At 37.5% G+C, this 27,918-nt stretch overlaps 1 protein-coding gene across 4 annotated transcripts in view; it reads right to left on the bottom strand.

Moving 5' to 3' along the window:
• The window catches only part of LTN1 (listerin E3 ubiquitin protein ligase 1), a 65,890-nt gene that overhangs the window by 23,423 nt on the left and 14,549 nt on the right, over positions 1-27,918 (bottom strand). For 3 of the 4 annotated variants that reach the window (XM_079923115.1, XM_079923116.1, XM_079923114.1), the window contains 12 exons: positions 16,025-16,198; positions 14,833-15,023; positions 13,965-14,100; positions 12,310-13,119; positions 11,750-11,791; positions 9,017-9,206; positions 8,251-8,490; positions 7,258-7,411; positions 6,099-6,243; positions 5,450-5,636; positions 3,439-3,598; positions 2,398-2,502 (listed from right to left, as the gene is read on the bottom strand). In XM_079923115.1, the coding sequence (XP_079779241.1) occupies positions 2,398-2,502; positions 3,439-3,598; positions 5,450-5,636; positions 6,099-6,243; positions 7,258-7,411; positions 8,251-8,490; positions 9,017-9,206; positions 11,750-11,791; positions 12,310-13,119; positions 13,965-14,100; positions 14,833-15,023; positions 16,025-16,198 (2,534 nt within the window). The remainder of the gene's footprint in view (positions 1-2,397; positions 2,503-3,438; positions 3,599-5,449; positions 5,637-6,098; positions 6,244-7,257; positions 7,412-8,250; positions 8,491-9,016; positions 9,207-11,749; positions 11,792-12,309; positions 13,120-13,964; positions 14,101-14,832; positions 15,024-16,024; positions 16,199-27,918) is intronic. The other variant, XM_079923117.1, reaches the window with a different exon arrangement.

The following is a 27,918-nucleotide window of genomic DNA, read 5'->3' on the forward strand; positions in this document are numbered from 1 at the left end:
TTTTCACTTTTCTCTTTCATAAATGTCCCAGCTATTCTTAAGCATTTTCTTCCTTCAAATGCATACTATGTTTAGAACAGTTTGTCAAGTTTTTCAAAAAATGGTGCTGAAATTGTGATTGACATTACACTGAAATTATAGATACAACAATTTTTATAATGTATCTTCCCACCTTCTTTTGTGATCTTAAGTTTTACAATTTTAAATTTTTGTTAAATTTATTTCTGGGTATTTACAGTTTTGTTGTCATTGTGAACAGAATTTCTTTTTTCCTATGCCCTTTTTTAACTGATTATTACTGGTGAATAAGAAAGATATTGACTTCTGTATGTCAAGTATATGTCCATCTCATTTGCAATTACTTTTAATAGTTAGTTAATTCCCTATGACTTTTATAATCAGAAAAATATTAAAAATTATGCTGAATAAAAAAAGCTAATATCAGGACTTCCCTGGTGGCGGTGGTTAAGAATCTGCCTGTCAATGCAGGGCACACGGGTTTGACCCCTGGTCCAGGAAGATCCCACATGCCGTGGAGCAACTAAGCCCGTGTGCCACAACTACTGAGCCTGCGCTCTAGAGCCCGCGAGCCACACCTACTGAAGCCCACGCACCTAGAGCCCGTGCTCTGCAAAAAGAGAAGCCACTGCAATAAGAAGCCCACGCACTGCAATGCAGAGTAGCCCCCGCTCCCCACAACTAGAAAAAGCCCACGCACAGCAACGAAGGCCCAACGTAGCCAAAAATAAATTAAATTACTTAAAAAAAAAAGCTAACATCAAAAGATCATATGCTATATGACTCTGTTTATATAACATTCCCAAATGATAAAATTATATAGAGAACAGATTATTGTTTGCCAGAGGTGAGGAGAATGGTAAGAGGGGAGGTGGCTGAGGCAAGAAAGGGTAACATAGGGGATCCTTATGATAAAACTATTCTGTAGCTTGTAATGTGGTGGTGGTAACCCACACAGAACACACACACAAACACGTGAGTGCAAGTAAACTTGGTCAGTGAATTGTATGTATCAATGCCATTCTCTTGGTTGTGAAATTGTACTAAAGTTATACAAACTGGTACCACTGGAAGAAACTGAATGAAAGGTACACAGAATTTCTTTGTATTTTTTATAATTGCATGTGAACCTATAATCCACATTAATAACTGAACTCAAAACAATATATTTAGGACTTCCCTGGTGGCACAGTGGTTAAGAATCCACCTGCCAATGCAGAGGACACAGGTTCGAGCCCTGGTCCGGGAAGATCCCACATGCCGCGGAGCAACTAAGCCCATGTGCCACAACTACTGAGCCCACGCTCTAGAGCCGGCGAGCCACACCTACTGAGCCCACGTGCCACAACTACTGAAGCCTGTGCACCTAGACCTGTTTTCTGCAAAAAGAGAAGTCACCACAATGAGAAGCCTGTGCACCACAATGAAGGGTAGCCCATGCTCATCACCAACTAGAGAAAGCCTGCGTGCAGCAACAAAAACCCAATGCAGCCAAATAAATAAATTTATATATATATAAATTCTTCTAAAATATAGTTTTAAATTTTTAAATAAGATTAAAAATATCAAAATTTAGCTTACAACTCTACTGCACCAGAATACATACACACACACACACACACACACACACACACATAATTTCTGAATTCTTCTTGGTAAATCAGTAAATTCAAAATGCCTCTTGGTAAATTTCAGCTAGGTGTTTAATCTGAATGTTCAGCTTCTCTAGTATGATCAACTCTAGTACATCTCTAGTATGTCCAACCTCACTATTTGTCTTAAGAACACATTTATTGCGTTTTTAGAATATTCTTCAATAGGATGATCCTTATTTAAGAGTAAGTAACCTTTTTTTTAATTTAGTTCTTTTAATTTATTTTTTATTGAAGTACAGTTGAATTACAATGTTGTGTTTATTACTGCTGTTCAGCAAAATGACTCAGTTATACATATATATACATTCTTTTCATATTCTTTTCCATTATGGCTTATCACAGGATATTGAATAAAGTTAAGAGTAAGTAACTTTCCTTATCATTTCCATTTAGGAAATAAAATGATGCAAGAAGGATAGGGAAGGGGAAAAGATAGATTTTACCAGAGAGATTTCTGGGGAAAATAGAACATGTTTATGAAATGTTAATTATTTAAAGCACGTATAAAATTCCTCAACAAAATGTTATAAGGTTAAAAATGCTTATTAAAAAAAAGACGTGTCACAACCTAATGCAATTTAAATTGTTAAGTCTCATTTTCTTTAATTTCCTCATTTCCTAAGTCTTGTTTTCCTGACTCATTAGAGACTGTTTGTTAGTTTGGGGTTGCCAAAGTGACCACTCATAATAAATTTCAAAGTAAAAGTATTTTCAATAAGAATACCCTTCTTTTCTCCTATAATGCCGTTTTACTTCATCAGATGAAACACTTCGGGAAAGGATCAACTTAGCAATAATAAGAGACCAAAGGGTGCCATTTTCCCTGGATCTAAAAGAGGAAAAAAAATTCCGTTTTTAAAGTGTACTTAAGAGTTTTAAACAATGCTTACCTGGATTCCTTATACAGAACTAAATAAATCACCTTGTAAGGGTATCAATTCACACAGCACTTCTGCACCCAAACAATTGCTGTTACCAAAAGGATTGGGAACTTAACTTCTGAAACTCCTTTACAGCTGATATTGAGCTCTCATCCAAGGCAATCCCAAAGCCCCTCAAGTTCCAATAGGGGAGATGACCTTAAAGATTAAGCTTGAGGACCAGAGGTTGCAGCTGGAAAGAGGACATATCCCAGAGGACACCGAGGATTGTTGAAGTTGAGAAAGCAAGGAGGTATTGATATCCACTGAGGAAAGTTCTGAGTGTCAAGTATGTAGAGTGGGACTGGAAAGGAAGACCTGTTCAGCCTGGGGCCTCTGATACTGCAAAGCATACGAAAAATACTACAGGCAAGTGAAAAACTCTTCAAGAGAGCAGTTCAACACAGTAATTTCAATGAGCTAACCATCAAACTGCTATAACCTCTACAATAACTCTGTTTTCATACCTACTTCCTCGTCTAGGGGAGAGGGTGTTGTGGTTATGATATTAAGACACACCTGCAACAACATGCAAGGTAAAAGGTTAAATTTAGAGTAGTGGAAGGATGGGTTACATATGTCAAATTAAAATAACTTCTACAGGATTGTCATCTGGCCCTTGAAGGTATTTATGGATTTAATAACACAGGCAAAGTCCAAATATCTCACCAGAAGAGTAAATCAAGTACTTAGTATCCACAAAGTATTTATCATTAAGAATTGGGATTAATTTAGATAAACTCTCTGATTCAAAGATTAGCATGAAGTGGGCTTACATTTTAAAGACACAAGCCATAAACTAGCAAAACAGTCATAAAAAAATGGAAATTGAAAGAGATTCTTACCTGTTAAATAACAGCTGTAAAAGGCCAGAAGTATTACCAAGTCCACATAAGTTATCATATGTAATATTCATTTTTTGAAGCATTTCACAAAATCCAGTTAGAAAAATAGGTGGATTGTCTAATTCTTCATACCACTGCAATGAATAGAGCAGTTCTGCAACTAACAGAATGGACAACACATTATTGAGTATACTTTGTGAACAGACCTTTGAACTGTTTTCACTTGTCCCCCCCATTCCCTAACATTGTTATGCCCACTAATTTCAAAATATCTATGAACTGGGACTTCCCTGGTGGTCCAGTGGTTAAGACTCTGCACTTCCAATGCAGGGGTCACTGGTTTGATCCGTGGTCGGGGAACTGATCCCACATGCTACGTAGCACAATCAAGCAATCAATAATCTGTGAACTGATTTTCCACTATTTGATGTTCAAGTACGGGGAACTAAGATCCCACATGCCGCATAGCACAGCCAATCAATCAATCAATCAATATCTATGAACTGATTTTCAACTATTTGATGTTCAACTATAATGAAAGCTGAGAATACCTAATACAAAATATCACTCCTCTCCCAAACATTACTTGGTCCCTTTTCTGATTAGTTAAGAATGTGACAGTAACCTAAGTTATCAGAGAGAGATACTGGAAGAATCTTCCTACTATTTTTGCCACAAATGATAAGAAGTTGCATCCAGGATAAACAACTAAGTGACCCAAGACCTGAGAAGTTCAAGTCAATGTGTTAAGAAATGGGAGAGGGGCTTCCCTGGTGGCGCAGTGGTTGAGAGTCCGCCTGCCAATGCAGGGGACACGGGTTCATGCCCCGGTCCAGGAAGATCCCACATGCTGCGGAGCGGCTGGGCCCGTGAACCATGGCCGCTGAGCCTGCGCGTCCAGAGCCTGTGCTCTGCAACGGGACAGGCCAAAACAGTGAGAGGCCCGCGTATCGCAAAAAAAAAAAAAGAAAAAAGAAATGGGAGAGAGCACGATCTAGTACACAGGGCATGGGCCTAGGTGACAGACTAGTCTGGATTCAAATGAGCTGCACACATCGTTATCAGCTAGGATAATACAAGTCTACCTCACGGGACTACTGTGAGAAGTAAATGACCAAGTATCACAAAACCTGGCATGTCACAGGTTTTCAATACATAATTAGTCACAACTCTCTTTTATAAAGCCAGGTATGGATTTTGGAGTTAGAAGACTTGAAACCTCGTTCAAAAATCAAATCCCATCCCTTGCAAGTTCCAGATAAGAAAAACAACAAAAATTATTACTCTAATTTCCATTGTTGTTTTTGGACAGATTCACTCTATGAGTAAAGTAAAGAGCAGGCTAATCTCCTCGACCTCAACTGCACGTGGAGTTCGCTCACCACGAGAGGTGTTCCAGCTTTCTTCCACAGAGCACAATATTCTCCTTTGCTAGTAACTGTACTCAGCTGAGGGCTCACAATCAAAACTGATACAGGAATTATGCAAGTCCTTTCAGGCCATTTTGTACAGGTCACACTGCTACCTACAATTCTACACCATTTCCTGGAATGGGGGAATTTTTAAATCCTTCTGAAATTCAACATTTGAAGCTCCACTTGCTGGGAAAAAAAATTATTGCCCTATACAAAGGTAGATTGATTCAAAGTTAATTGAAAATTCAGAATCCTTGATGAAACACAAGACTCACTTAACCATTTTCTTTAGGGTTATGTGCCATAGGATGCGCTTATATTGATGTCATGCCAACTAGAGTAACATCTTATATCAAATTCTGCTCTATTGCTAACAAGACTACAGCAAGATATTCAGTATGATTCCATTTGATTTGCAATTTAACATTCATCTCTTAAGTGTCCTCAAGTTTCTCATTGTTAAAATAATTAAAAGGAGCTGAGGATTTTTGATTCTTTAAAGATTTAGATTGAAGTATAATCAAAATTATTTCAAAATTACATTTTAATTACTTCAAGGTTTATATGTATTTATCTGAATGCTCATATATACTTACTTATTTTCTCAAGCTCATTATTTTCTAGGACTATTTCCTTTTTCAGTGCAACTAATATCATTTTGCTCAATAATGCTGAAGTACACAAATGGCTGGGAAGTTTCTTTGTATCTTGTTCTCTAAAATCTGTTTTGAAACACTCATAATTCAAACTCAGTCTTCCTTCTAAAAGAGGTCTATGCAACCACTATAAAAAAAGAATACATTAAATTATACACAAAAGCATTCAATAGTTCAATTAATTACTACTTCTGCAATTAAGAAGCAAACAAAAATAAAGTTATTAAAATATCTTCAAAATGTTATTAGAATAACTTCAAAAATGAAGCTATTGCTAGTTTACTAGTAAAACCACAGAAGCCTAGAAGTTTGGTTTCTACAAACAGAAATTATCAACGTGTGTGTTTCTTTAGGATTCCTTCAGGACAGAACAAGGTCTTATTTACCTTGTACCATGGCAACTGCCAAGTGTCAACTGGTAACTTGCAAACAGCAAACACCCAACACAGGAGCATTCAAAGGCAGAAACGCAAAGTAAGATACTCATTTCATTTACTTTTTTTCTTCCCCAGAATAAAATTAAAATATTTAAGCTTGCATGAAATCCAAACTTCAGAATAAAATAAGTACCCTCCAATCTCAAACATACCTGCATAGGAAGAGACTGTCTCATCTTTTCCCATTCGCTGTTGTCTGGCATTACACTTCCTATATAAACTCCCAGAAGATAAGTATCTTCACTCTCTAGAAGCGCATTTAGCAAATCATCAACAGCAGACAAGAGGACCTGAAGACTGAAAATAATGCAAATAACTTAACCACTACAGTTATGTTATAACCAATTTGAATACCCTGGTATACATTAAATACCCTACGGAAGATAGGGTATTTAATGAACAAAAAAGACAATTCAAAATAAAAGTAAATCGTCTCTCTCTCCACCCTCCCCTCGTGACTTACACACAATCAAACAGGGGATTTTATCCAACATTTTATAATTGAAATCAAGTGCTGCTTCTAGTTCAGAAAGAAGGTGAATGACCTATTTCAGATCAGATATTTCTGAAATATAGCTACTTTATTCCATTAAAAGAGTATGATAATCAGAAAAAGATTTAACCCAACCCCAGTAGCTCTGGATGCATTCTCTTAGTTTTCATTTTTATATATGGATTTAGGCATGAAATGTGAAATACATCTGCAATTCAACGCCTTACAACAGTGGCTACCAGACTCCCCCAAAAACTAAACAATGAAGGACAATCATTGTCCGTGGCGGCCATAAGAGTTTACGGTTACAATCCATACCAGCCTAAGACACAGGACAGCACCCCTATCACATCACTAACCATCAATTATTATGGTCAAAACAAATCACTCTCCAATTAATTGAGCTTAAATGCATGATCATTAAAACAAAATCCTTTTGAAAAAATCTGTTTGGATCTTCCCTTAGAATCCTGTAGATTTCTTACATAACAAGTCTTTTTTTTTTTTTTTTTTTTTTTTTTGCGGTACGCGGGCGTCTCACTGTTGTGGTCTCTCCCGTTGCGGAGCACAGGCTCCAGACACGCAGGCTCAGCGGCCATGGTTCACGGGCCCAGATGCTCCGCGGCATGTGGGATCTTCCCGGACCGGGGCACGAACCCGCGTCCCCTGCATCGGCAGGTGGACTCTCAACCACTGTGCCACCAGGTAAGCCCAACAAGTCATTTTTCATAGGCATTCACACTAATCATGGAACCTTATTAAGGACAATGATCAATTACTAAAGAGACACTCTGCAACTGAGCACAAAAAAAGGTTACCTTGTGATATCCAATGATGAAGACTGAACTTGGTTTTTCAGCCACAGAGCAGATAAACGTAGGAAGGTACTCTGTTTATATGTGTCGCCAGTTTGATGGACCAATAAATTCACACCAGAGAGCCAAGTATTTTTCAGTTTACTGATAAGAAAGTCTAAAATCAAGATGTCAACAGTGATTCATAATCCCTATGAAGTAACTATAATCAGTACAAAATGTCTGAAAGAACTCATTGCAGATCTGAGATTTGTAAGGTACCATTAAGAAAACATAAAATTACTATTCAACGGCTAAAACAAAATAACTATGTCATAAATACACAATAATGTAAGCTAACTCATGCCATATAAATGTAAAAATGCTAAGATTTTTAAAGTCAGCTTTTTTCTGCTCTGAACTTATTTATAAGAGAGTTGACCTTTTGGAGATATAAAAAATATTATACCATTTTCAAATAGAAAAGTTAGTATTAAAGAAAGGGTTGGGGAGGAGGCTTTTCCATTAAAACCTTTTTTTTTTTAAGAGTATTTTTTACATTCCTTTCACAAATAAGTCTGAATTAACATATAAGACAGGAATATAGTCCTTAAAAAGGGAATCTCAATTTCATTTTACTATACACCAAGATTGAATGTCTTTAACTATAAGAGAAGAAGGTATTAATGTCCCCCTTTATAAATATGGAAACTGAGGCAACAAGAAATTAAGCAACTTGTGAGAGCTACTGAGTGAAGGAGCTAAGATGCTAACTCACCTATCATGGCCCCTTTCAAAACCGTTTCCTTGATATCAAGTAAAAACTTTAGACATAATGTCTACATACACCTTTAACTTGGTTTCTAAAGCTGAAAGTGTTTAAGATTTGTAGTCCTTTACTCAAAATGCTTTCAAAGTTCAAACACATTATGATTCAATTAATAAAGCCTGGGCACTTACACTATGAAGATCAGAGCCGGAGATTCCCAACAAAACATTTGAGCAGTAGGCTATTACCTGGCAAATGTGTTTTTTCTTTGCTCTCAGCACACAACTGAAAGAGAGTTAACAATAAATCTTCAGATGATGGCATTAGCAAGCATCCTTTTGCTGAGCTGAAATAGTTATAGGCCACATCACAGATAAAAGACACTGATGAGTCATTATTTTCAGCTTCTGACAATTTCTTTGCTTTGGATAAAGTTTCATGAAGTTTAACAATAATTCTTTCAACATATACTTCTCCAATCAAGTAATCTACAGGAAAAAATTCAAACAGACAAAATACAAGAAATATTAACAGTGTGTTTTCCTTTTTTTAATCTTTGTTTTTAATTTTTTAACCAATGTATTTTAATACTTTACTTGGGGTTAACATTCCATCTTGGTCTCGCCATGTGTTGTTTTTTTTTTTAAAAAAGTTGTTTATGTTTTATATAAAAGAAAATCACATCAACAAATCAATCTGTTCCCCACACATAAAAGCCCTCACATTAAAAAAAGCTATTTTAAATTAAGTAAAAAAGCAATGCTAGACAAAATTAGAGTGAATGGCTAAATTCAAAACCCTTTAAAATATAAAACTAAAAGTATTAAATATCTTCCAAGTCATGTTACAGAGATTTATAAACATTTAGGGTGCTTACAAAATTCAGATATTTGAGTGAACTAAATCTTGTTATTCTCAACTAATATTATGCAAACTGAGCAGCATGGTATCCTCCCAAAAGGTGAAAAAACTACTCCCTCCCTACTAAAAAACAAAAGCCATATTTTTACCTACCATTTTTAACATGTTGGGATAATACCAAGCTTAAAAGAGACCATCTTTCTGAGAAGTAAGATTCAGAAGGTACTGTGGATTCCAAGTCCTTATTACAAAGATGATCTGCCAAGGTTACCAATTTCTCGCCAAGGATATCTCCTTTTAGCCAAGGAGTTACTAAAGCATGTTTATCTGAACTAGAACATGCCTAAAACCATAAAATTAAAGCAAAGATTAGAAGCAAGATCAAAAAGTAGACTTGCCAAAATATTACTTGTACCATATTACCTCCTTTCATCATCGTGGCCTCAACATCATCCCCCATGCCTCCTCCTCAAGTTCTAAGAAGGCTGGTATCTTCCCTATTCCCCACTAAGCCTTGCTTATGTATGCTTCCATGCTTTGTTCATTCTATCTTCCCAACCATAAATATTCCCCTTCTTCTTTATTTATGAAAATCACATCCCTTATTTGAGATTTAGTATAAATCCCACCTGCTTTGTGAAGTCTCCCCCATCCATGCCAGCCCATACTCATCACTGCTTTTCTCTGAATCTCTAGAGCACTCACTAGGTTGTATTATTATTTATAATGTTTCATCTGTGTATGTGTTATTTCCAATGAAACTGTAAGTTCCTTGAGAGCAGAGATTGTCTTAAACTTCTTTGATACCTGCTATCAACAGTGCAGATATATTCAATGAATAATGAATGAACTTTAAAGACAGATTTTAAAATGCTCTACAAATATTAAATTTTTGTTCATTAATTTTGCTAAAGAACAATTAACATATAATAGTGGTAAATTACTTCAATATGAACAATGGGACTTATCATTTGCCCAAATTTTCTGAAATAGTTACTGGGGTAGATAGCTGACAGCAACTGGTTTATTTTCGTGGGGTGGGGAAGCAAGGGAAAAAACTGTAAATCCACCCCCAAAAGCATGGTGATCCATGTTCCCAGAGCTTCTTTTGGTTTAAGGGCTGAGAAGAAAGGAATTTGCAACTTGGCTCATTTCAAAGCAATCTGGAAAAAAAAAAAAAAAATCCAAGTGCAGATTGGGTAGTGCCCCCAAAACTGTTTTATCTCCTTATTTAAAAAATTGTAGGTAATGAGAGCTTCTATTTTAGTCCAAGCTTTACCACTATTCTGGCTTTATGACCTTAGACGAAGCTCTTAACCAAAGCTCTTAACCAACCTGGGCCTATTTCCTAATTTGAAAAATGAAGGTTAACTTAGAAAATCTCTAAGGTTCTTTCTGGTTACAAAAGTCAGGTTTGTTTTTAAGGAAGCTGACTTTAGGACTCTGCTCATAAAGTCTGATGTTGCATAAAAACAAGAAAAACTAGAACTTAGATGGCTATAATATTGGCTTTCCTACGATAGCTTACCAAATAAAACCAATCTATTTTATAGAATCCTACAGAATCCAAAAAGCAAACTTCTGAATAAAATGTCTCTCAGGTTAAGAAGACATGAAGTCCAACTTCTCAATGTTTTAACATATCCACAGAAAGAATCTAACAGGGGTTAGGGAGACTAGTTAGTCACAGAAGTACAGGAAGCAAACACTGGCTATGAACTTCCAAACACTGCCCAGGAAGAGTCTTCCAAACAGATGTACCTGAACTACAGATGTACCTGAACCTGGCAGGTACATTCCTAAGTTGGAAATGGATATATCCATCTTTATCTTATCAAATTATTAACTATATACTTTTGCTCTGATTCTAGACTTATCAAGCAGCTTTCTCATAATCTGGCTTTTCACGTAGCCTGCCTATAGGGAGAGGAGGTACTGAATAAAGTAATTCAAAATGGTGTGCCAGTAAGTTATATTTCCCATTGAAAAAGAGTAAATTAATACTCTGTATTTATTTTGTAAAAATAAACTATTGGGGGAAATAGGGAGTTATTGTTTAATGGGTATAGTTTCTATTTTACAAGGTGAAAAAGTTCTGGAGATTGGTTGACCAATAATGTGAATAAACAACACTACTGTACGCTTAGAAATGGTTACTCTGGCAAATTATGTTTTTTTCAACATAATTTAAAAAGACAGAAAAAAAGAAACTTGTAAATTAGAGTTATGTAAGTAAAATTTTAAAATAATGAAAAAATTCTTTAAGAAAAGGAAGACTTTTAGGCAGCTAGCCATAACATTTCTATGGTTGGAAAAGTGTTACATTATATCATTTACATCTTCATTAGGAAAGAATACTTAAGCCATTTAAAAATTTTTCTGAATTATGTTTCTTGATTTCTTTGTATCATTTTCATCACTAATTTTCTTACTTAGTCAAATGGCAATTAAATAAAGGTGGGAAGACTTTAGTTTGCCTGTACAGTATTCCAGGGTAAAACAAACTTCATTTCCTGATGCGTTCTACTCAAAGCTAGAACCATTCAATCCATTTCTACAGAAGAAAAAATAACTAGGATAACAGCAGAAACCTTAGTTTAAAAGATAAACTAAGATAAATGCTTAACTCTTCCTCTGTTACCCACTAGGGAAGAGACGCTGGATCTTCCAGAACCTGTTCATTCTTCCCTGATACTCCTAACCAGAAAAATAATACTATAGAAAGGTGAACACCATGGCTTCTCAAATTATGAGAAGAAAGTTACAATAATAAGGAAGTTCTCTAACAGAGACACCTAATCACATACCATTATGTGAATATAGCTGTGGTTTAATTTTTGTATACCTATAAATACAAAAAAAAAAAGAGAAAAATCTCTAAGATACCTTTTCAATGACCTGAAGAATAGAATTCCATTTCAGATCCACCTAAAAGAAGAAAAAGAGAAACAATCTGCTAGAAAAAACAGTAACTGGTAAAATTTTTTATAAGTAAATGAAGTGACCATGGAACCACTACAAAACTAAAACATTTTTTTAGCAAGTCCAGCTTTAAAAAGTATGGACTGAAAGAACTTACCCTTTTATTACCAAGCTTTTGTCATCTTAACATATTTACTCTTACTGAACAGCTACCCAGAAGTCTCACATACTTCCCAATCCTAATCAAGAATATATTGTCTTTAAACTGACATTCATAGTTAAGAAACAGTCCCCAAATAACTCCCATACAGGTCTCGTTCTACTCATCCATAATCAGTGTGCCAGTGTAAACCATTATAGTTTAAAAAGATACAGGGAACTCCCTGGTGATCCAGTGGTTAGGGCTCCATGCTTCCACTGTAGGGGGCACGGGTTTGATCCCTGGTCGGGGAAGAAAGACCCTGCATGCAGGCATGCATGAATGAATGAATAAATGAAAATAAAAAGATACAGAACAGTAATACCTCAATTAGATCATCCAAGACAGCTTTTCTTTCCATATGACTATCACAGCAACAAAGGGCACTGTACAAAATGTCCACCAAGAAACTAGCATCCTTCCTTTGATCTTCATTTAGCCAACCTATTACTTTCTGGTATAAAAACTGTATCGCGGGATTTTTTTGTGCCAGTTTAGCTATTTCAAGAGGTTTGGCTTTGACAATACTCTGTTTTTCATCACCTAACAGCACTTTAAATACTTGGCTTGAAGAGAAGGAGTTGAGCAGAGTGGAAAGAAACCTTAGATGTTGCTCTGACTTTTGTTCATTGACATAATTAACACTCATTTCTGCTAGTTTACAGACTAAGTCTTCCAAAGGTTTTTTCCTTAGGGGTGATATAAAGTCTGAGCAACTGTGAGTGAGAGAAGGTTCAGCCATTAATTCAGAGCCTCCACTATTCTCTCCTTCTGAGGAGACATATTTCTCATTCTCTTTATTACTTTCAGGCATCTCATCAGCAAATCTAACCTTACCAACGTTTTTTTTATTTAACTTCAAGGAGCTCTTTGGCTTCTGAAGGACCTGTAATAGGTTAGAAACACCCAAAACTGACTTAACATCGGTTTCAGGCTCACTGATTTTCTCAACACAGATCTCTGACAGTCTTTCCCAGAAATTCAGTAGCACTTTCTCCAAACTGTAAGCTGTTTTATCATCTTTATCCAAATCTGCTTTGGCTTCCCATGAACTTAAAGTTTCTGCCAAATGGTTAAATAGCTGCTCATCTTGCAATCTTGGGTCTTTGAGAACTGCATCAATAAAAGGAATCAACTAAAAGAGAAGGTAGACATATTAAAGTTCAGTTGTCAGGGAAAATGAAATTTAAACAAGGTATTTGTAAAACATTATAAATTTTCATATTTAATAACTGAAAAACATGAATTTTTCCCCAGAACTATGAAAAGAGTTAATTTGAACCTGAAAATCATCTCCATATCATTCAGAGAGCCTAACGATTTCACTGTATCTCCCCGAATTACTTCTTTTTTATGATATAATTGACGAAGATCATTGGTCATCAACTCTTTGGATCTTCTGAACTTATTCAAAGTGTTTTGCTTTTTTCTAAACCAATATGAAAGACATATAGGACCCACAGAATTCAGAATGCTTTCTCTTAAATTACAAAGATAAGAGAAATTAACTATCTGAGACATCAACTAGGATCTAGGCTTATGTAATCATATTAATTTCCTACCATAAGGAACCATATTCCAGGACCCGCTCTCATCACTAGTTCTAAAAGCCAAGCACAATTGCTCACAAAAGGATAAATGTACTACATATTTTAGAAGGAACAAGATGATTATAATATAAACTAAAATACAAAATGTTGAAAATTGCATCTTCTAAATTGTTTTGCATTGCGACTCTCTAAAACAGAGTTTGTAGAACCAGAGAGTGACAAGTACTTAGGCATTATGGTATCATGATAACAACTAACAATACAGAAATTTTCGCTTATTGGTCAGCAATACACATTACCTAATTTGTAAATCATAAAAATGAAATCTTTACAAGGAAGGCTAATTGATAAAAATGGCAACAAGACACAATGAGCTTGATTCTTTATAGTTAGTGTGCAAAGGCACTGATGATTTTTACATTATAAATACCTGATCATTGACGAGCATCTCTTCTATCTCTTCCTCACCTAAGTTTTGCTGCATTATAAAACGTAAGCATTCAAAAAAAGCAGATATTACTGCTGAGCACTCTGAAAAGCTGGTTTTGGTTCTTTCTGTTGATAGCCTAAGAAATAATAAATACCTGTGGCTTATTCCTTCATGAAAAAGAAAATAAGCAATACAAAAATACCAAAATAAAGGCATGAAAAAGAATTTCTAAAAATAATTTCTTCAATGAAAAACTAAGAACAACTAAAATACAGCCCGATTAGAATATAAACTTGAAGAACTATGAAAAATAGCATATCTTCAAACATGTATCAACAAAAGATAACGTATTTATTTTCTATTCATGGACCAATTCATGTGCAAATTTCAAAGAGAGGACTTAACCAAATAAAGATAATACTGTAGTGGAAAAAAAAATTTTAATCATTAATAAAACTGGGTATCTTTTACTAAGTTCAACAAATACGCTGAAATGACGTTTTAAGTGTGACTTTAAACAGCTATTATATTTAAGTTAATGGAAAAGTTCACTGGTTCATTTTCTGCACTTGGGCATTTGTATTTATCAACATACCAAAAAATGGGTCATTGAAAAAGAGCCTATTTCCACCTAAGGGCCTTGCCATAATTTATCTCACTTTCTGCTGCATACTACCACTGAAGTGTTGAAAGTACCCAGAAAAAGAATTCCAATTGTAATTCTCTGAAAACTTTAAAAGTGTTTAATGAACAGCAAAACAATTTAGGGAAATTTACATATGATAATAACAAGTATGCCGTTCTGCCCATTTATGAAAATAAGAAAAAATCTATTTTGCTTTAAAGGTCAAGAATTTAAATTCCTTACCCTGCAACTAGGGAGGTGAGAAAATTTTTGAAGAAATCCAACTTTGGATCTGTAATAGACTGAGGGAGTTTGCTGATAAATGGCAGAAGATAAGGATATATGACAGCAGCCAGACCCCGACCTCCTTCACGAACCATAGCTGACAGCTTGGGAAACACACTTTTTTTTGCATTTACATGAAGCCAACAGTCCTTCCCAAAAAAAAAAAAAAAAAAAAAAAAGATTATAATAATAATTAGAGATAATAAACATACATTTCCCAATTAAGAGAGAAGACATATAGACTCTCAAAAATAAAAATCAAGTATTCTAACTAAAGAGGGTCAAAATCTCTCACCACCATTAAAAACTAAAAGTCTGAAATTATAAGAAATTTATTACATTTAGTAATTGTGTATACAACATACTTCCAGGACAATATTGATCAGAAATAACTATTTAGGGACTTCCCTGGTGGTCCAGTGGTAAAGAATCCACCTTACAATGCAGGGGACGTGGGTGTGATCCCTGGTCAGGGAACTAAGATCACACATACTGCGGGGCAACTAAGCCCGCACGCCACAACTACTGAGTTCGCACACCTCAACTAGAGAGCCTGTGTGCAGCAAACTACAGAGCTTGCACACACTGGAATCCGTGTGCCACAACTACAGAGCCCACGTGCCCTGAAGCCTGCGCACCGCAACTAGAGAAGAGAAAACAACCCGCACGACATAACTAGAGAGAAGCCCGCACATAGCAATGAAAGATCCTGCATGACTCAATGAAGATCCCACGTGCTGCAACTAAGGTCTGAGGCAGCCAAAAAAGAAGTAATATTTAACTGAAAAGACTTCTATAAAAGCTGCTTTCTAAACAAACAAACAAAAAAAACCTGCTTTCTAAAAGGGACAGCAATATTTAATCTTAAATATAATATTCAGATATGTTGATTTCATTGGGCCATATAAGTTTTAAAGGATATTGATATTGACTAAACTGAAAGTAAAATAAAAATGCTATACCATTTTATAGTCAGTTTAAGATTTATACAAAGCTTTGGATTAAATATTTTATTCCCAGGAAAGCATTTTTCTAGCAAGTTTTAAATATTACAATCTGATAGGCTCTCTCACATGGTATCTAAGGCTTCTAAAATACAACTAAGAAGACAAATATTCCCAGCTGTACTAAATGTACCTCTTTAACCTACCTCAATAGTTGTAAGTGTGTAAAGCACAGCTTCCCAGAGAGCAGGGCATACAATGGGGTCACTGTCATCAATGCTAAGAAGGACAGATGGGCTCACTTTGGATGCTTCATCTTTCATCAACTGTGGAGTACGCTGGCACAAAGCAGAAACTAACTCAAAATAGGCTGAGCGGATCTGAAAGAAAAAATGGAAAGCTGAATTAAACTAAAGCCTAGTCAAGGTATGATAAAATTTTATTTATGGTAATGGCAGGTAGGCTATTCATACTAACCCTTCCATTAATAAAACTAAAGGGGCTAGAAAAAATACTTTTTAAAAATCTGAAGAACACCACAGAGCTTAAAAGACATTAGGAATTACCAAGCCAAAAGTGAAGGCAGAAAGAATTCAACTTTCTATTTCTTTGGCTCAAGCAAATACAAATCCTCTCTAGTGTAAGAAGCCTTCATCTGGGGGCTCAAATTACCCCTATGAATATACTAGTCAGCACAAAGTTAAATACAGCCAAACAAAAAATAAGACACCATGAGCCACTATGCAGAAACAAAAGATTAACACAGAGACCTGAGGCTTTAAATCTTATAATTATCTATCAGTTACAAGCTCCATATCAACAATGTTTATTATATTTAAAGAAACAAAAGTTTAAAGAAATTTGAACAGAAAACGATCTTAGAAAAAGCACAGCAGATCTGAAAAAGAACCAAGCACAATTCCTAAACTAAAAATAAATACACAAATAAATAAGAGCACAATTCATAGTTTAACAGCGTCATACTCAACATTAAGAGTTTACAACTATTTCCATTAAAGTAAGAAACAAGAAAAGGAAGCCCGCTACCACCACTTCTATTCAACGTGGTACTGAGAACCTAATTAATACAGAGAAAAGGGGAAAAAAAGAAACTAGAAAGTAACCCAAATTACTGTTTATAATCATAGCAAAATAAAAGGCTATAAAAAATATTCCAAAAAATCTAAAGACAGGACTTCCCTGGTGGCACAGTGGTTAAGAATCTGCCTGCCAATGCAGGGGACATGGGTTCGAGCCCTGGTCTGGGAAGATCCCACATGCCATGGAGCAACCAAGCCCGTGCACCACAACTACTGAGCCTGCGCTCTAGAGCCTGTGAGCCATGACTACTGAGCCTGCACACCACAACTAGTGAAGCCTGCGTGCCTAGAGCCCATGTTCCGCAACAAGAGAAGCCACTGGAATGAGAAGCCCGCGCACTTCAATGAAGAATAGCCCCCGCTCGCAGCAACTAGAGAAAGCCCACGCCCAGCAATGAAGACCAAAAGCAGCCAAAATATAAATTAATTAGTATTTTTTTTTTAAATTTAGGAAAAGGAAAGCTAAAGACAAATAATAAGAACAGGAGGAAGAGGAGCTTCAAATTGGCGGAGGAGTAAGACATGGAGATCACCTTCTTCCCCACAGATACATCAGAAATACATCTGCATGTGGAACAACTCCTACAGAACACCTACTGAACGCTGGCAGAAGACCTCAGACCTCCCAAAAGGCAAGAAACTCCCCACGTACCTGGGTAGGGCAAAAGAAAAAAGAAAAAGCAAAGACAAAATAGGGACGGGACCTGCACCAGTGGGAGGGAGCCGTGAAGGAGGAAAGGTTTCCACACACTAGGAAGCCCCTTCGCGGGCAGAGACTGCGGGTGGCGGAGGGGGAAAGCTTCGGAGCCTCGGAAGAGAGCGCAGCCACAGGGGTGCAAAGGGCAAAGCGGGGAGATTCCCGCACGGAGGATCGGTACCGACCGGCACGCACCAGCCGGAGAGGCTTGTCTGCTCACCCGCCGGGGTGGGCGGGGCTGGGAGCTGAGGCTTGGGCTTCGGAGCTTAGATCCGCAGGGAGAGGACTGGGGTTGGCGGCATGAACACAGCCTGAAGGGGTTAGTGCACCACAGCTAGCCAGGAGGGAGTCCGGGAAAAAGTCTGGACCTGCCGAAGAGGCAAGAGACTTTTTCTTGCCTCTTTGTTTCCTGGTGCGCGAGGAGAAGCAATTAAGAGCGCTGCTTAAACGAGCTCCAGAGACGGGCGCGAGCCGCGGCTATCAGCACGGACCCCAGAGACGGGCATGAGACGCTAAGGCTGCTGCTGCTGACACCAAGAAGCCTCTGTGCGAGCACAGGTCACTCCCCACACCGCAGGAGCCTGTGCAGCCCACCACTACCAGGGTCCCGTGATCCAGGGACAACTTACCCGGGAGAACGCACAGCGCCTCAGGCTGGTGCAATGTCACGCCAGCCTCTGCCGCAGCAGGCTCGCCACGCATTCGTGCCCCTCCCTCCCGCCCCCCACCCCCGCCCCGGCATGAGTGAGCCAGTGCCCTCGAATCAGCTGTTCCTTTAACCCTGTCCTGTCGGAGCAAAGAGCAGACGCCCTCCGGCAACCTACACACAGAGGTGGGTCCAAATCCAAAGCTGAGCCCCGGGAGCTGTGCAAACAAATAAGAGAAAGGGAAACCTCTCCCAGCAGCCTCAGAAGCAGCGGATTAAAGCTCCACTATCAACTTGATGTACCCTGCATCTGTGGAATACCTGAATAGACAACGAATCATCCCAAATTGAGGAGGTGGACTTTGGGAGGAACGATATATTTTTTTTTCCCTTTTTCTCTTTTCGTGTGTATGTGTATGCTTCTGTGTGTGATTTTGTCTGTATAGTTTTGCCTTTACCATTTGTCCTAGGGTTCTGTTTGTCTGTTTTTGTTTTTTTTTTAAGTATAGTTTTTAGTGCTTGTTATCATTGGTGAATTTTTTTTGGTTTGGTTGCTCTCTTTCTTTCCTTTTTTTTTTAATTACTTTAAATTTTCTTTTAATAATTATTTTTTATTTTAATTATTTTATTTTACTTTATTTTATCTTCTTTTTTTCTTTCTTTTATCTTCTCCCTTTTATTCTGGCCGTGTGGATGAAAGGCTCTTGATGCTCCAGCCAGACATCAGGCCTGTGCCTCTGAGGTGGGAGAGCAAAGTTCAGGACACTGGTCCACAAGAGACCTCCCAGCTCCACATAATATCAAACGGCTAAAATCTCCCAGAGATCTCCATCTCAACACCAAGACCCAGCTCCACTCAACGACCAGAAAGCTGCAGTGCTGGACACCCTATGCCAAACAACTACCAAGACAGAAACATAACCCCACCCATTAGCACAGAGGCTGCCTAAAATCATAATAAGGCCACAGACACCCCAAAACACACCACCAGACGTGGAGCTGCCCACCAGAAAGACAAGATCCAGCCTCATCCACCAGAACACAGGCACTAGTCCCCTCCACCAGGAAGCCTGCACAACCCACTGAACCAACCTTAGCCACTGGGGACAGACACCAAAAACAACGGGAACTACAAACCTGCAGGCTGCAAAAAGGAGAACCCAAAAACAGTAAGTTAAGCAAAGTGAGAAGACAGAGAAACACACAGCAGATGAAGGAACAAGGCAAAAACCCACCAGACTTAAAAAATGAAGAGGAAATAGGCAGTCTACCAGAAAAAGAATTCAGAATAATGATAGTAAAGATGATCAAAACTCTTGTAAATACAATGGAGAAAATACAAGAAACATTTAACAAGGATCTAGAAGAACTAAAGAGCAAACAAACAGTGATGAACAACACAATAAATGAAATTAAAAATTCTCTAGAAGGGATCAATAGCAGAATAACTGAGGCAAAAGAACAGATAAGTGACCTGGAAGACAAAACAGTGGAAATAACTACTGCAGAGCAGAATAAAGAAAAAGAATGAAAAGAATTGAGGACAGTATCAGAGACCCCTGGGACAACATTAAACACACCAACATTCGAATTATAGGGGTCCCAGAAGAAGAAGAGAAAAAGAAAGGGACTGAGAAAATATTTGAGGAGATTATAGTTGAAAACTTCCCTAATATGGGAAAGGAAATAGTTAATCAAGTCCAGGAAGCACAGAGAGTCCCATATAGGATAAATCCAAGGAGAAACATGCCAAGACACATATTAATCAAACTATCAAAAATTAAATACAAAGAAAAAATATTAAAAGCAGCAAGGGAAAAATAACAAACAAGGGATCAGGTTAACAGCTGATCTTTCAGCAGAAACTCTGCAAGCCAGAAGAGAGCGGCAGGACATATTTAAAGTGATGAAGGAGAAAAACCTACAACCAAGATTACTCTACCCAGCAAGGATCTCATTCAGATTTGACAGAGAAATTAAAACCTTTACAGACAAGCAAAAGCTAAGAGAATTCAGCACCATCAAACCAACTTTACAACAAATGCTAAAGGAACTTCTCTACGCAAGAAACACAAGAGAAGGAAAAGACCTACAATAACAAACCCAAAACAATTTAGATAATGGGAATAGGAACATACATATCGATAATTACCTTAAATGTAAGTGGATTAAATGCTCCAACCAAAAGACACAGACTGGCTGAATGGATACAAAAACAAGACCCATATAAATGCTGTCTGACCTAGGTCTGACCCACTTCAGACCTAGGGACACATACAGACTGGAAGTGAGGGGATGGAAAAAGATATTCCATGCAAATGGAAATCAAAAGAAAGCTGGAGTAGCAATTCTCATATCAGACAAAATAGACTTTAAAACAAAGACTATTACAAGAGACAAAGAGGGACATTACATAATGATCAAGGGATCAATCTAAGAGGAAAATATAACAATTGTAAATATTTATGCACCCAACACAGGAGCACCTCAATACATAAGGCAAATACTAACAGCCATAAATGGGGAAATGGACAGTAACACAATCATAGTAGGGGACTTTAACACCCCACTTTCACCAATGGACAGATCATCCAAAATGAAAATAAATAAGGAAACACAAGCTTTAAATGATACATTAAACAAGATAGACTTGATTGATATTTATAGGACATTCCATCCAAAAACAACAGAATACACATTATTCTCAAGTGCTCATGGAACATTCTCCAGGATAGATCATATCTTGGGTCACAAATCAAGCTTTAGTAAATTTAAAAAAATTGAAATTGTATCAAGTATCTTTTCCGACAACAACGCTATGAGACTAGATATCAATTACAGGAAAAAATCTGTAAAAAATACAAACACGTGGAGGCTAAACAATACACTACTTAATAACCAAGAGACCATTGAAGAAATCAAAGAGGAAATCAAAAATAACCTAGAAACAAATGACAATGAAAACACGATGACCCAAAACCTATGGAATGCAGCAAAAGCAGTTCTAAGAAGGAAGTTTATAGCAATACAATCCTACCTAAGAAACAAGAAACAGGGGCTTCCCTGGTGGTGCAGTGGTTAAGAATCCGCCTGCCAATGACGAGACACGGGCTCAAGCCCTGGTCCGGGAAGATCCCACATGCTGCAGAGCAACTAAGCTCAAGCGCGACAACTACTGAGCCTGCACACCTAGAGCTGGTGCTCTGCAACAAGAGAAGCCAGGACAATGAGAAGCCCGCGCACCGCAATGAAGAGTAGCCCCCGCTCAAGAGTAGCCCCCACTCACCGCAGCTAGAGAAAGCCCGTGCATAGCAACAAGACCCAACACAGCTATAAATAAATAAATAAATAAATAAATAAATAAAGTTTAAAAAAAAGAAACATCTCAAATAAACAAACTAACCTTACACCTAAAGCAATTAGAGAAAGAACAACAAAAAAAACCCAAAAGTTAGCAGAAGGAAAGAAATCATAAAGATCAGGTCAGATATAAATGAAAAAGAAATGAAGGAAATGATAGCAAAGATCAATAAAACTAAAAGATGGTTTTTTGAGCAGATAAATGAAAATGATAAACCATTAGCCAGACATCAAGAAAAAAAGGGAGAAGACTCAAATCAACAGAATTAGAAATGAAAAAGGAGAAGTAACTGACACAGCAGAAACACAAAGGTTGAGAGATTACTACAAGCAACTCTATGCCAATAAAATGGACAACCTGGAAGAAATGGACAAATTCTTAGAAATGCACAACCTTCCAAGACGGAAGCAGGAAGAAATAGAAAATATGAACAGACCAATCACCAGCACTGAAATTGAAACAGTGATTAAAAATCTTCCAACAGTGGTGCAATGGTTAAGAATCTGCCTGCCAATGCAGTGGACATGGGTTTGAGCCCTGGTCTGGGAAGATCCCACATGCCATGGAGCAACTAGGCCCGTGAGCCACAACTACTGAGCCTGCGCGTCTGGAGCCTGTGCTCCGCAACAGGAGAGGCTGCGACAGTGAGAGGCCCGCGGACTGCGATGAAGAGTGGCCCCCGCTCGCCACAACTGGAGAAAGCCCTTGCACAGAAATGAAGACCCAAAACAGCCAAAAATTAAAAAAAAAAAAAAAAATCTTCCAACAAACAAAAGTCCAGGACCAGATGGCTTCACAGGCAAATTCTATCAAACATTTAGAGAAGAGCTAACACCTAACCTTCTCAAACTCTTCCAAATTACAGCAGAGGGAGGAACACTGCCAAACTCGTTCTACAAGGCCACCATCACCCTGATACCGAAACCAGACAAAGCTGTCATGAAGAAAGAAAACTACAGGCCAATGTCACTGATGAACATAGATGCAAAAATCCTCAACAAAATACTAACAAACAGAATCCAACAGCACATTGAAAGGATCATACATCATGATCAAATGGGGTTTATCCTAGGAATGCAAGGATTCAATATACGCAAATCAATCAATGTGATACACCATATTAACAAATTGAAGGAGAAAAACCATATGATCATCTCAATAGATGCAGAGAAAGCTTTCAACAAAATTCAACACCCATTTATGATAAAAACCCTTCAGAAAGTAGGCATAGAGGGGGCTAACCTCAACATAATAAAGGCCATATATGACAAACCCGCAGCTAACATCATCCTCAACAGTGAAAAACTGAAAGCATTTCCACTAAGATCAGGAACAAGACAAGGTTGCCCAGTCTCATCACTATTATTCAACATAGTTTTGGAAGTTTTAGCCACAGCAATCAGAGAAGAAAAAGAAATAAAAGGAATCCAAATCAGAAAAGAAGAAGCAAAGCTGTCACTATTTGCAGATGACCTGATCCTGTACATAGAGAATCCTAAGGATGCTACCAGAAAACTACTAGAGCTAATCAATGAATTTCGTAAAGTAGCAGGGTACAAAATTAATGTAAAGAAATCTCTTGCATTCCTATACACTAACGATGAAAAATCTGAAAGTGAAATTAAGAAAACACTCCCATTTACCACTGCAACAAAAAGAATAAAATCTAGGAATAAACCTACCTAGGGAGACAAAAGACCTGTATGGAGAAAATTATAAGACACTGATGAAAGAAATTAAAGATGATACAAATAGATGGAGAGATGTACCATGTTCTTGGATTGGAAGAATCAACATTGTGAAAATGACTCTACTACCCAAAGCAATCTACAGATTCAATGAAATCCCTATCAAACTACCACTGGCATTTTTCACAGAACTAGAACAAAAAATTTCACACTTTGTATGGAATCACAAAAGACCCTGAGTAGGCGAAGCAATCTTGAGAAAGAAAAACAGAGCTGGAGGAATCAGGCTCCCTGACTTCAGACTATACTACAAAGCTACAGTAACCAAGACAGTATGGTACTGGCACAAAAACAGAAATATAGATCAATGGAACAGGATAGAAAGCACAGAGATAAACCCACGCACATATGGTCACCTCATCTTTGATAAAGGAGGCAAGAATATACAATGGAGAAAAGACAGCCTTTTCAATAAGTGGTGCTGGGAAAACTGGACAGCTACATGTAAAAGAATGAAATTAGAACACTCCCTAACACCATATACAAAAATAAACTCAAAATGGATTAAAGACCTAAATGTAAGGCCAGACACTATCAAACTCTTAGAGGAAAACATAGGCAGAACACTCTATGACATAAATCACAGCAAGATCCTTTTTGACCCATCTCCTAGAGAAATGGAAATAAAAACAAAAAGAAACAGATGGGACCAAATGAAACTTAAAAGCTTTTGCACAGCAAAGGAAACCATAAACAAGACGAAAAGACAACCCTCAGAATCGGAGAAAATATATGCAAATGAAGCAACTGACAAAGGATTAATCTCCAAAATTTACAAGCAGCTCATGCAGCTCAATATCAAAAAAACAAACAACCCAATCCAAAAATGGGCAGAAGACCTAAATAGACATTTCTCCAAAGAAGATATACAGATTGCCAAGAAATATATGAAAGAACGCTCAACATCATTAATCATTAGAGAAACGCAAATCCAAACTATGAGATATCATCTGACACCCGTCAGAATGGCCATCATCAAAAAGTCTACAAACAATAAATGCTGGTGAGGGTGTGGAGAAAAGGGAACCCTCTTGCACTGTTGGTGGGAATGTAAATTGATACAGCCACTATGGAGAACAGTATGGAAGTTCCTTAAAGAACTAAAAACAGAACTACCATATGACCCAACAATGTCACTACTGGGCATATACCCTGGGAAAACCATCATTCAAAAAGAGTCATGTACCACAATGTTCACTGCAGGTCTATTTACAATAGCCAGGACATGGAAGCACCCTAAGTGTCCATCAACAGATGAATGGATAAAGAAGATGTGGCACATATATACAATGGGATATTAGTCAGCCATAAAAAGAAACGAAATTGAGTTATTTGTAGTGAGGTGGATGGACCTAGAATGTGTCATACAGAGTGAAGTAAGTCAGAAAGAGAAAAACAAATACCGTATGCTAACACACATATACGGAATATTAAAAAAAAAAAAGTTCTGAAGAACCTAGGGGCAAGATGGGAATAAAGACACAGACCTACTAGAGAATGGACTTGAGGATATGGGGAGGGGGAAGGGTAAGCTGGGACAAAGTGAGACAGTGGCATGGACATATATACACTACGAAATGTAAAATAGCTAGCTAGTGGGAAGCAGCCGCATAGCATAGGGAGATCAGCTTGGTGCTTTGTGACCATGTAGAGGGGTGGGAGAGGGAGGGTGGGAGGGAGGGAGATGTAAGAGGGAGGAGATATGGGGATATATGTATACATATAGCTGATTCACTTTGTTACAAAGCAGAAACTAACACAACATTGTAAAGCAATTATACTCCAATAAAGATGTAAAAAAAATAAGAATATATCAGAACAAATTTGGCAGAAATTATCAAAAGATTGTTGTAAATAATAAAAGGATTAAAAAAAAAAGAAATAACAGGAGCTCAGAAGAGTTGCTGGATACAAAATTAATGCACAAAAGCATAGCATTCCTATACCACAGTAGAAACAAAATAGAAAATGGAATCAAAAAAGGAACCCCATTTCGCAATAGTAACAGAAACCATGAAGTCATGTTCAGTATGCAGTATATTATAAAATACTATTCCAGGATGGCAAGGGCCTAATATAGGCTAAATAATTTTGAGAAAGAAGAACCAAGTTGGAGGGTTTCAGGACTTGCCGTAAAACAGTAACAATCAAGAAAGTGTGGTAATGGTGTAAAGATAGACATAAAATGTAAGGGAGTAAGAGTCCAAAATTAAAATCTCGTATGTTCAACTTAATTTTGCCAAAGGTGCCAGGGTGGTGGGGTGAGGAGGAGCTGATAGTCTTTCAAGAAATGGATACCTATGTGAAAAAAATCTGACTCTCACCTTTATGCCATACACAAAAATTAACTCTAAATAAACCTAAAATATAAAACTTCCAGAATAAAATATAAAAACATCTTTGCAACCTTCAAGTAGGCAAAGACTCCTTATATAAGAAATGAAAAGTATGAAGTGTAAAAAAAAAAAATTGATAACTGGGACTTTAAAACACCTACTCTCCAAAAACCATGGGAAAAAAGTGAAAAGGCAAGCCACAAACTATAATAAAACATTCATGATACTTTACCTGACAAAATACTTGTATCCAGAATAACTAAAGCATATTCATAACTCACAAAAACCAAAAACCCAACTTAAAAATAGGCAAAAGAATATCAAGTAGTGACAGACTGATACATTGATCTTCCTGCAAAGAACAACTATAGACTCTATGAACCCGACACAAAAAAACTATCCAAGGGCTCTGAAGACTGAAATACACATTTTGGAGCCGGTATCATAACTTGGAGTAAGCAATCACACATACTGAGTTCCCATTTTGTGCAGTTTTGCCCTGAAGGTGGATGCAGTCACCACCACAGAGGCACTGGGGCAGCTACAACTGCAACAGAAAGCCTGACATCCCTCTGGTTGGAGGAACTGAAAGAACCAGGAAAAGGAGCCCAGGGTAACCAAGATGGCAAGAGAGTAGTAGGGAACTCCAGAAAGAAGAGAACCAAAGAAAAGAACCCCCACGTTCTGTGTTTAAACAGTCTAAATCTACAGCTGACACTTGAACCATGCCCGCTGCAGGCATGAGAGTTTGTTGAGTCTAACCAAGTTGATTGCCCACTAACACAAAGACATCAACGCCCTTTGGAGCAATATAAAATAACCCTGTCTCCAAAACATAACATTCCAAGATACAATCTAAATATATACGTCTAGGATGCAATCTAAATATTTATGTGTAGGATACAATCTAAAATCCCTCAACATATGAAAGCCAAGAAAATGTGATCTCAGATGTTATTATCAGACATGTACTTTACAGCAGCTATTATAACTATACTCAGGTAAAGAAAAATATGCTAACAATGAATGAAAAAACAGGAAACAGATACATGTCTTTATACATTTGTCCAAACCTACAGAATATACAACATCAACAGTGAACCCTAATGTAAATTATGGATTCTGGACGATAATGATGTATCAACATAGGTTCGTCAATTGTTTAAAAAAAAAAACACAGGTACCACTCTGGTGAGAGGATGTTGATAATGGGGGAAGCTATGTATGTGAGGGGCAGGAGATATATGGGAAATCTTGGTACTTTTTCCTCAATTTTGCTGTGAACCTAAAACTGCTCTTAAAAGAAGTCTTAAAAAAGTAGAAAATTTCATCAAAAAAATAGAAAATACAAAAACCAAGTTGAAATTTTAGATATAAAAACTACAACATATTAAATTAAAAATGAGCAAAAGGGTTAAACAGACACCTCAAAAAAACAGAAGATAGGGAATTCCTTGACAGTCCAGAGATTAGGACTCAGCACTTTCACTGCTGGTACCCTGGTTCAATCCCTGGTTGGGGAACTATGGTCCCACAAGCCAAGTGGTGCGCCCAAATAAAAATGAAAAAAAAAAGAAGAAGAAATACAAATGGCCAATAAACACATTAAAAGATGTTCAATACCATTAGCCATCAGGGAAATGCAAATTAAAACCACAATGTAAAGTCTCTACCCCAGAGGTCAGCAAACATTTTCTTTAAAGAGCCAGAAAACAAATATTTTAAGCTTTGCAAGCCATACAGACTGTGTTGCAACTACTTTGTTCTGCTATGTTAGCACAAAGCAGCCACATACAATACAAAAACAATTTACAAAAACAGGCCACGGGGCTTCCCTGGTGGTGCAGTGGTTAAGAGTCCGCCTGCCGATGCAGGGGACACGGGTTCGTGCCCCGGTCTGGGAAGATCCCACATGCCACGGAGCGGCTGGGCCCGTGAGCCATGGCCGCTGAGGCTGTGCGTCCAGAGCCTGTGCTCCGCAACGGGAGAGGCCACAACAGTGAGAGGCCCGTGTACCACAAAAAAAACACAACAACAACAAAAAAAAAAAACAGGTCAGGTGTGCCAGATTTTGACCCATGAGCTGTAATTTGCCGATCCCCGATGCCACACCCAAGAGAATGACTTAAAACAACGGACAATATTGAAGTAAAGATATGGAACTAAAAATTTCATACACTGCTGATTAAGAGTGTAAAATAGTATAACCACT

This window comes from Stenella coeruleoalba (assembly GCF_951394435.1).
Source record: "Stenella coeruleoalba genome assembly, chromosome: 5".
Classification (NCBI taxonomy): domain Eukaryota; kingdom Metazoa; phylum Chordata; class Mammalia; order Artiodactyla; family Delphinidae; genus Stenella; species Stenella coeruleoalba.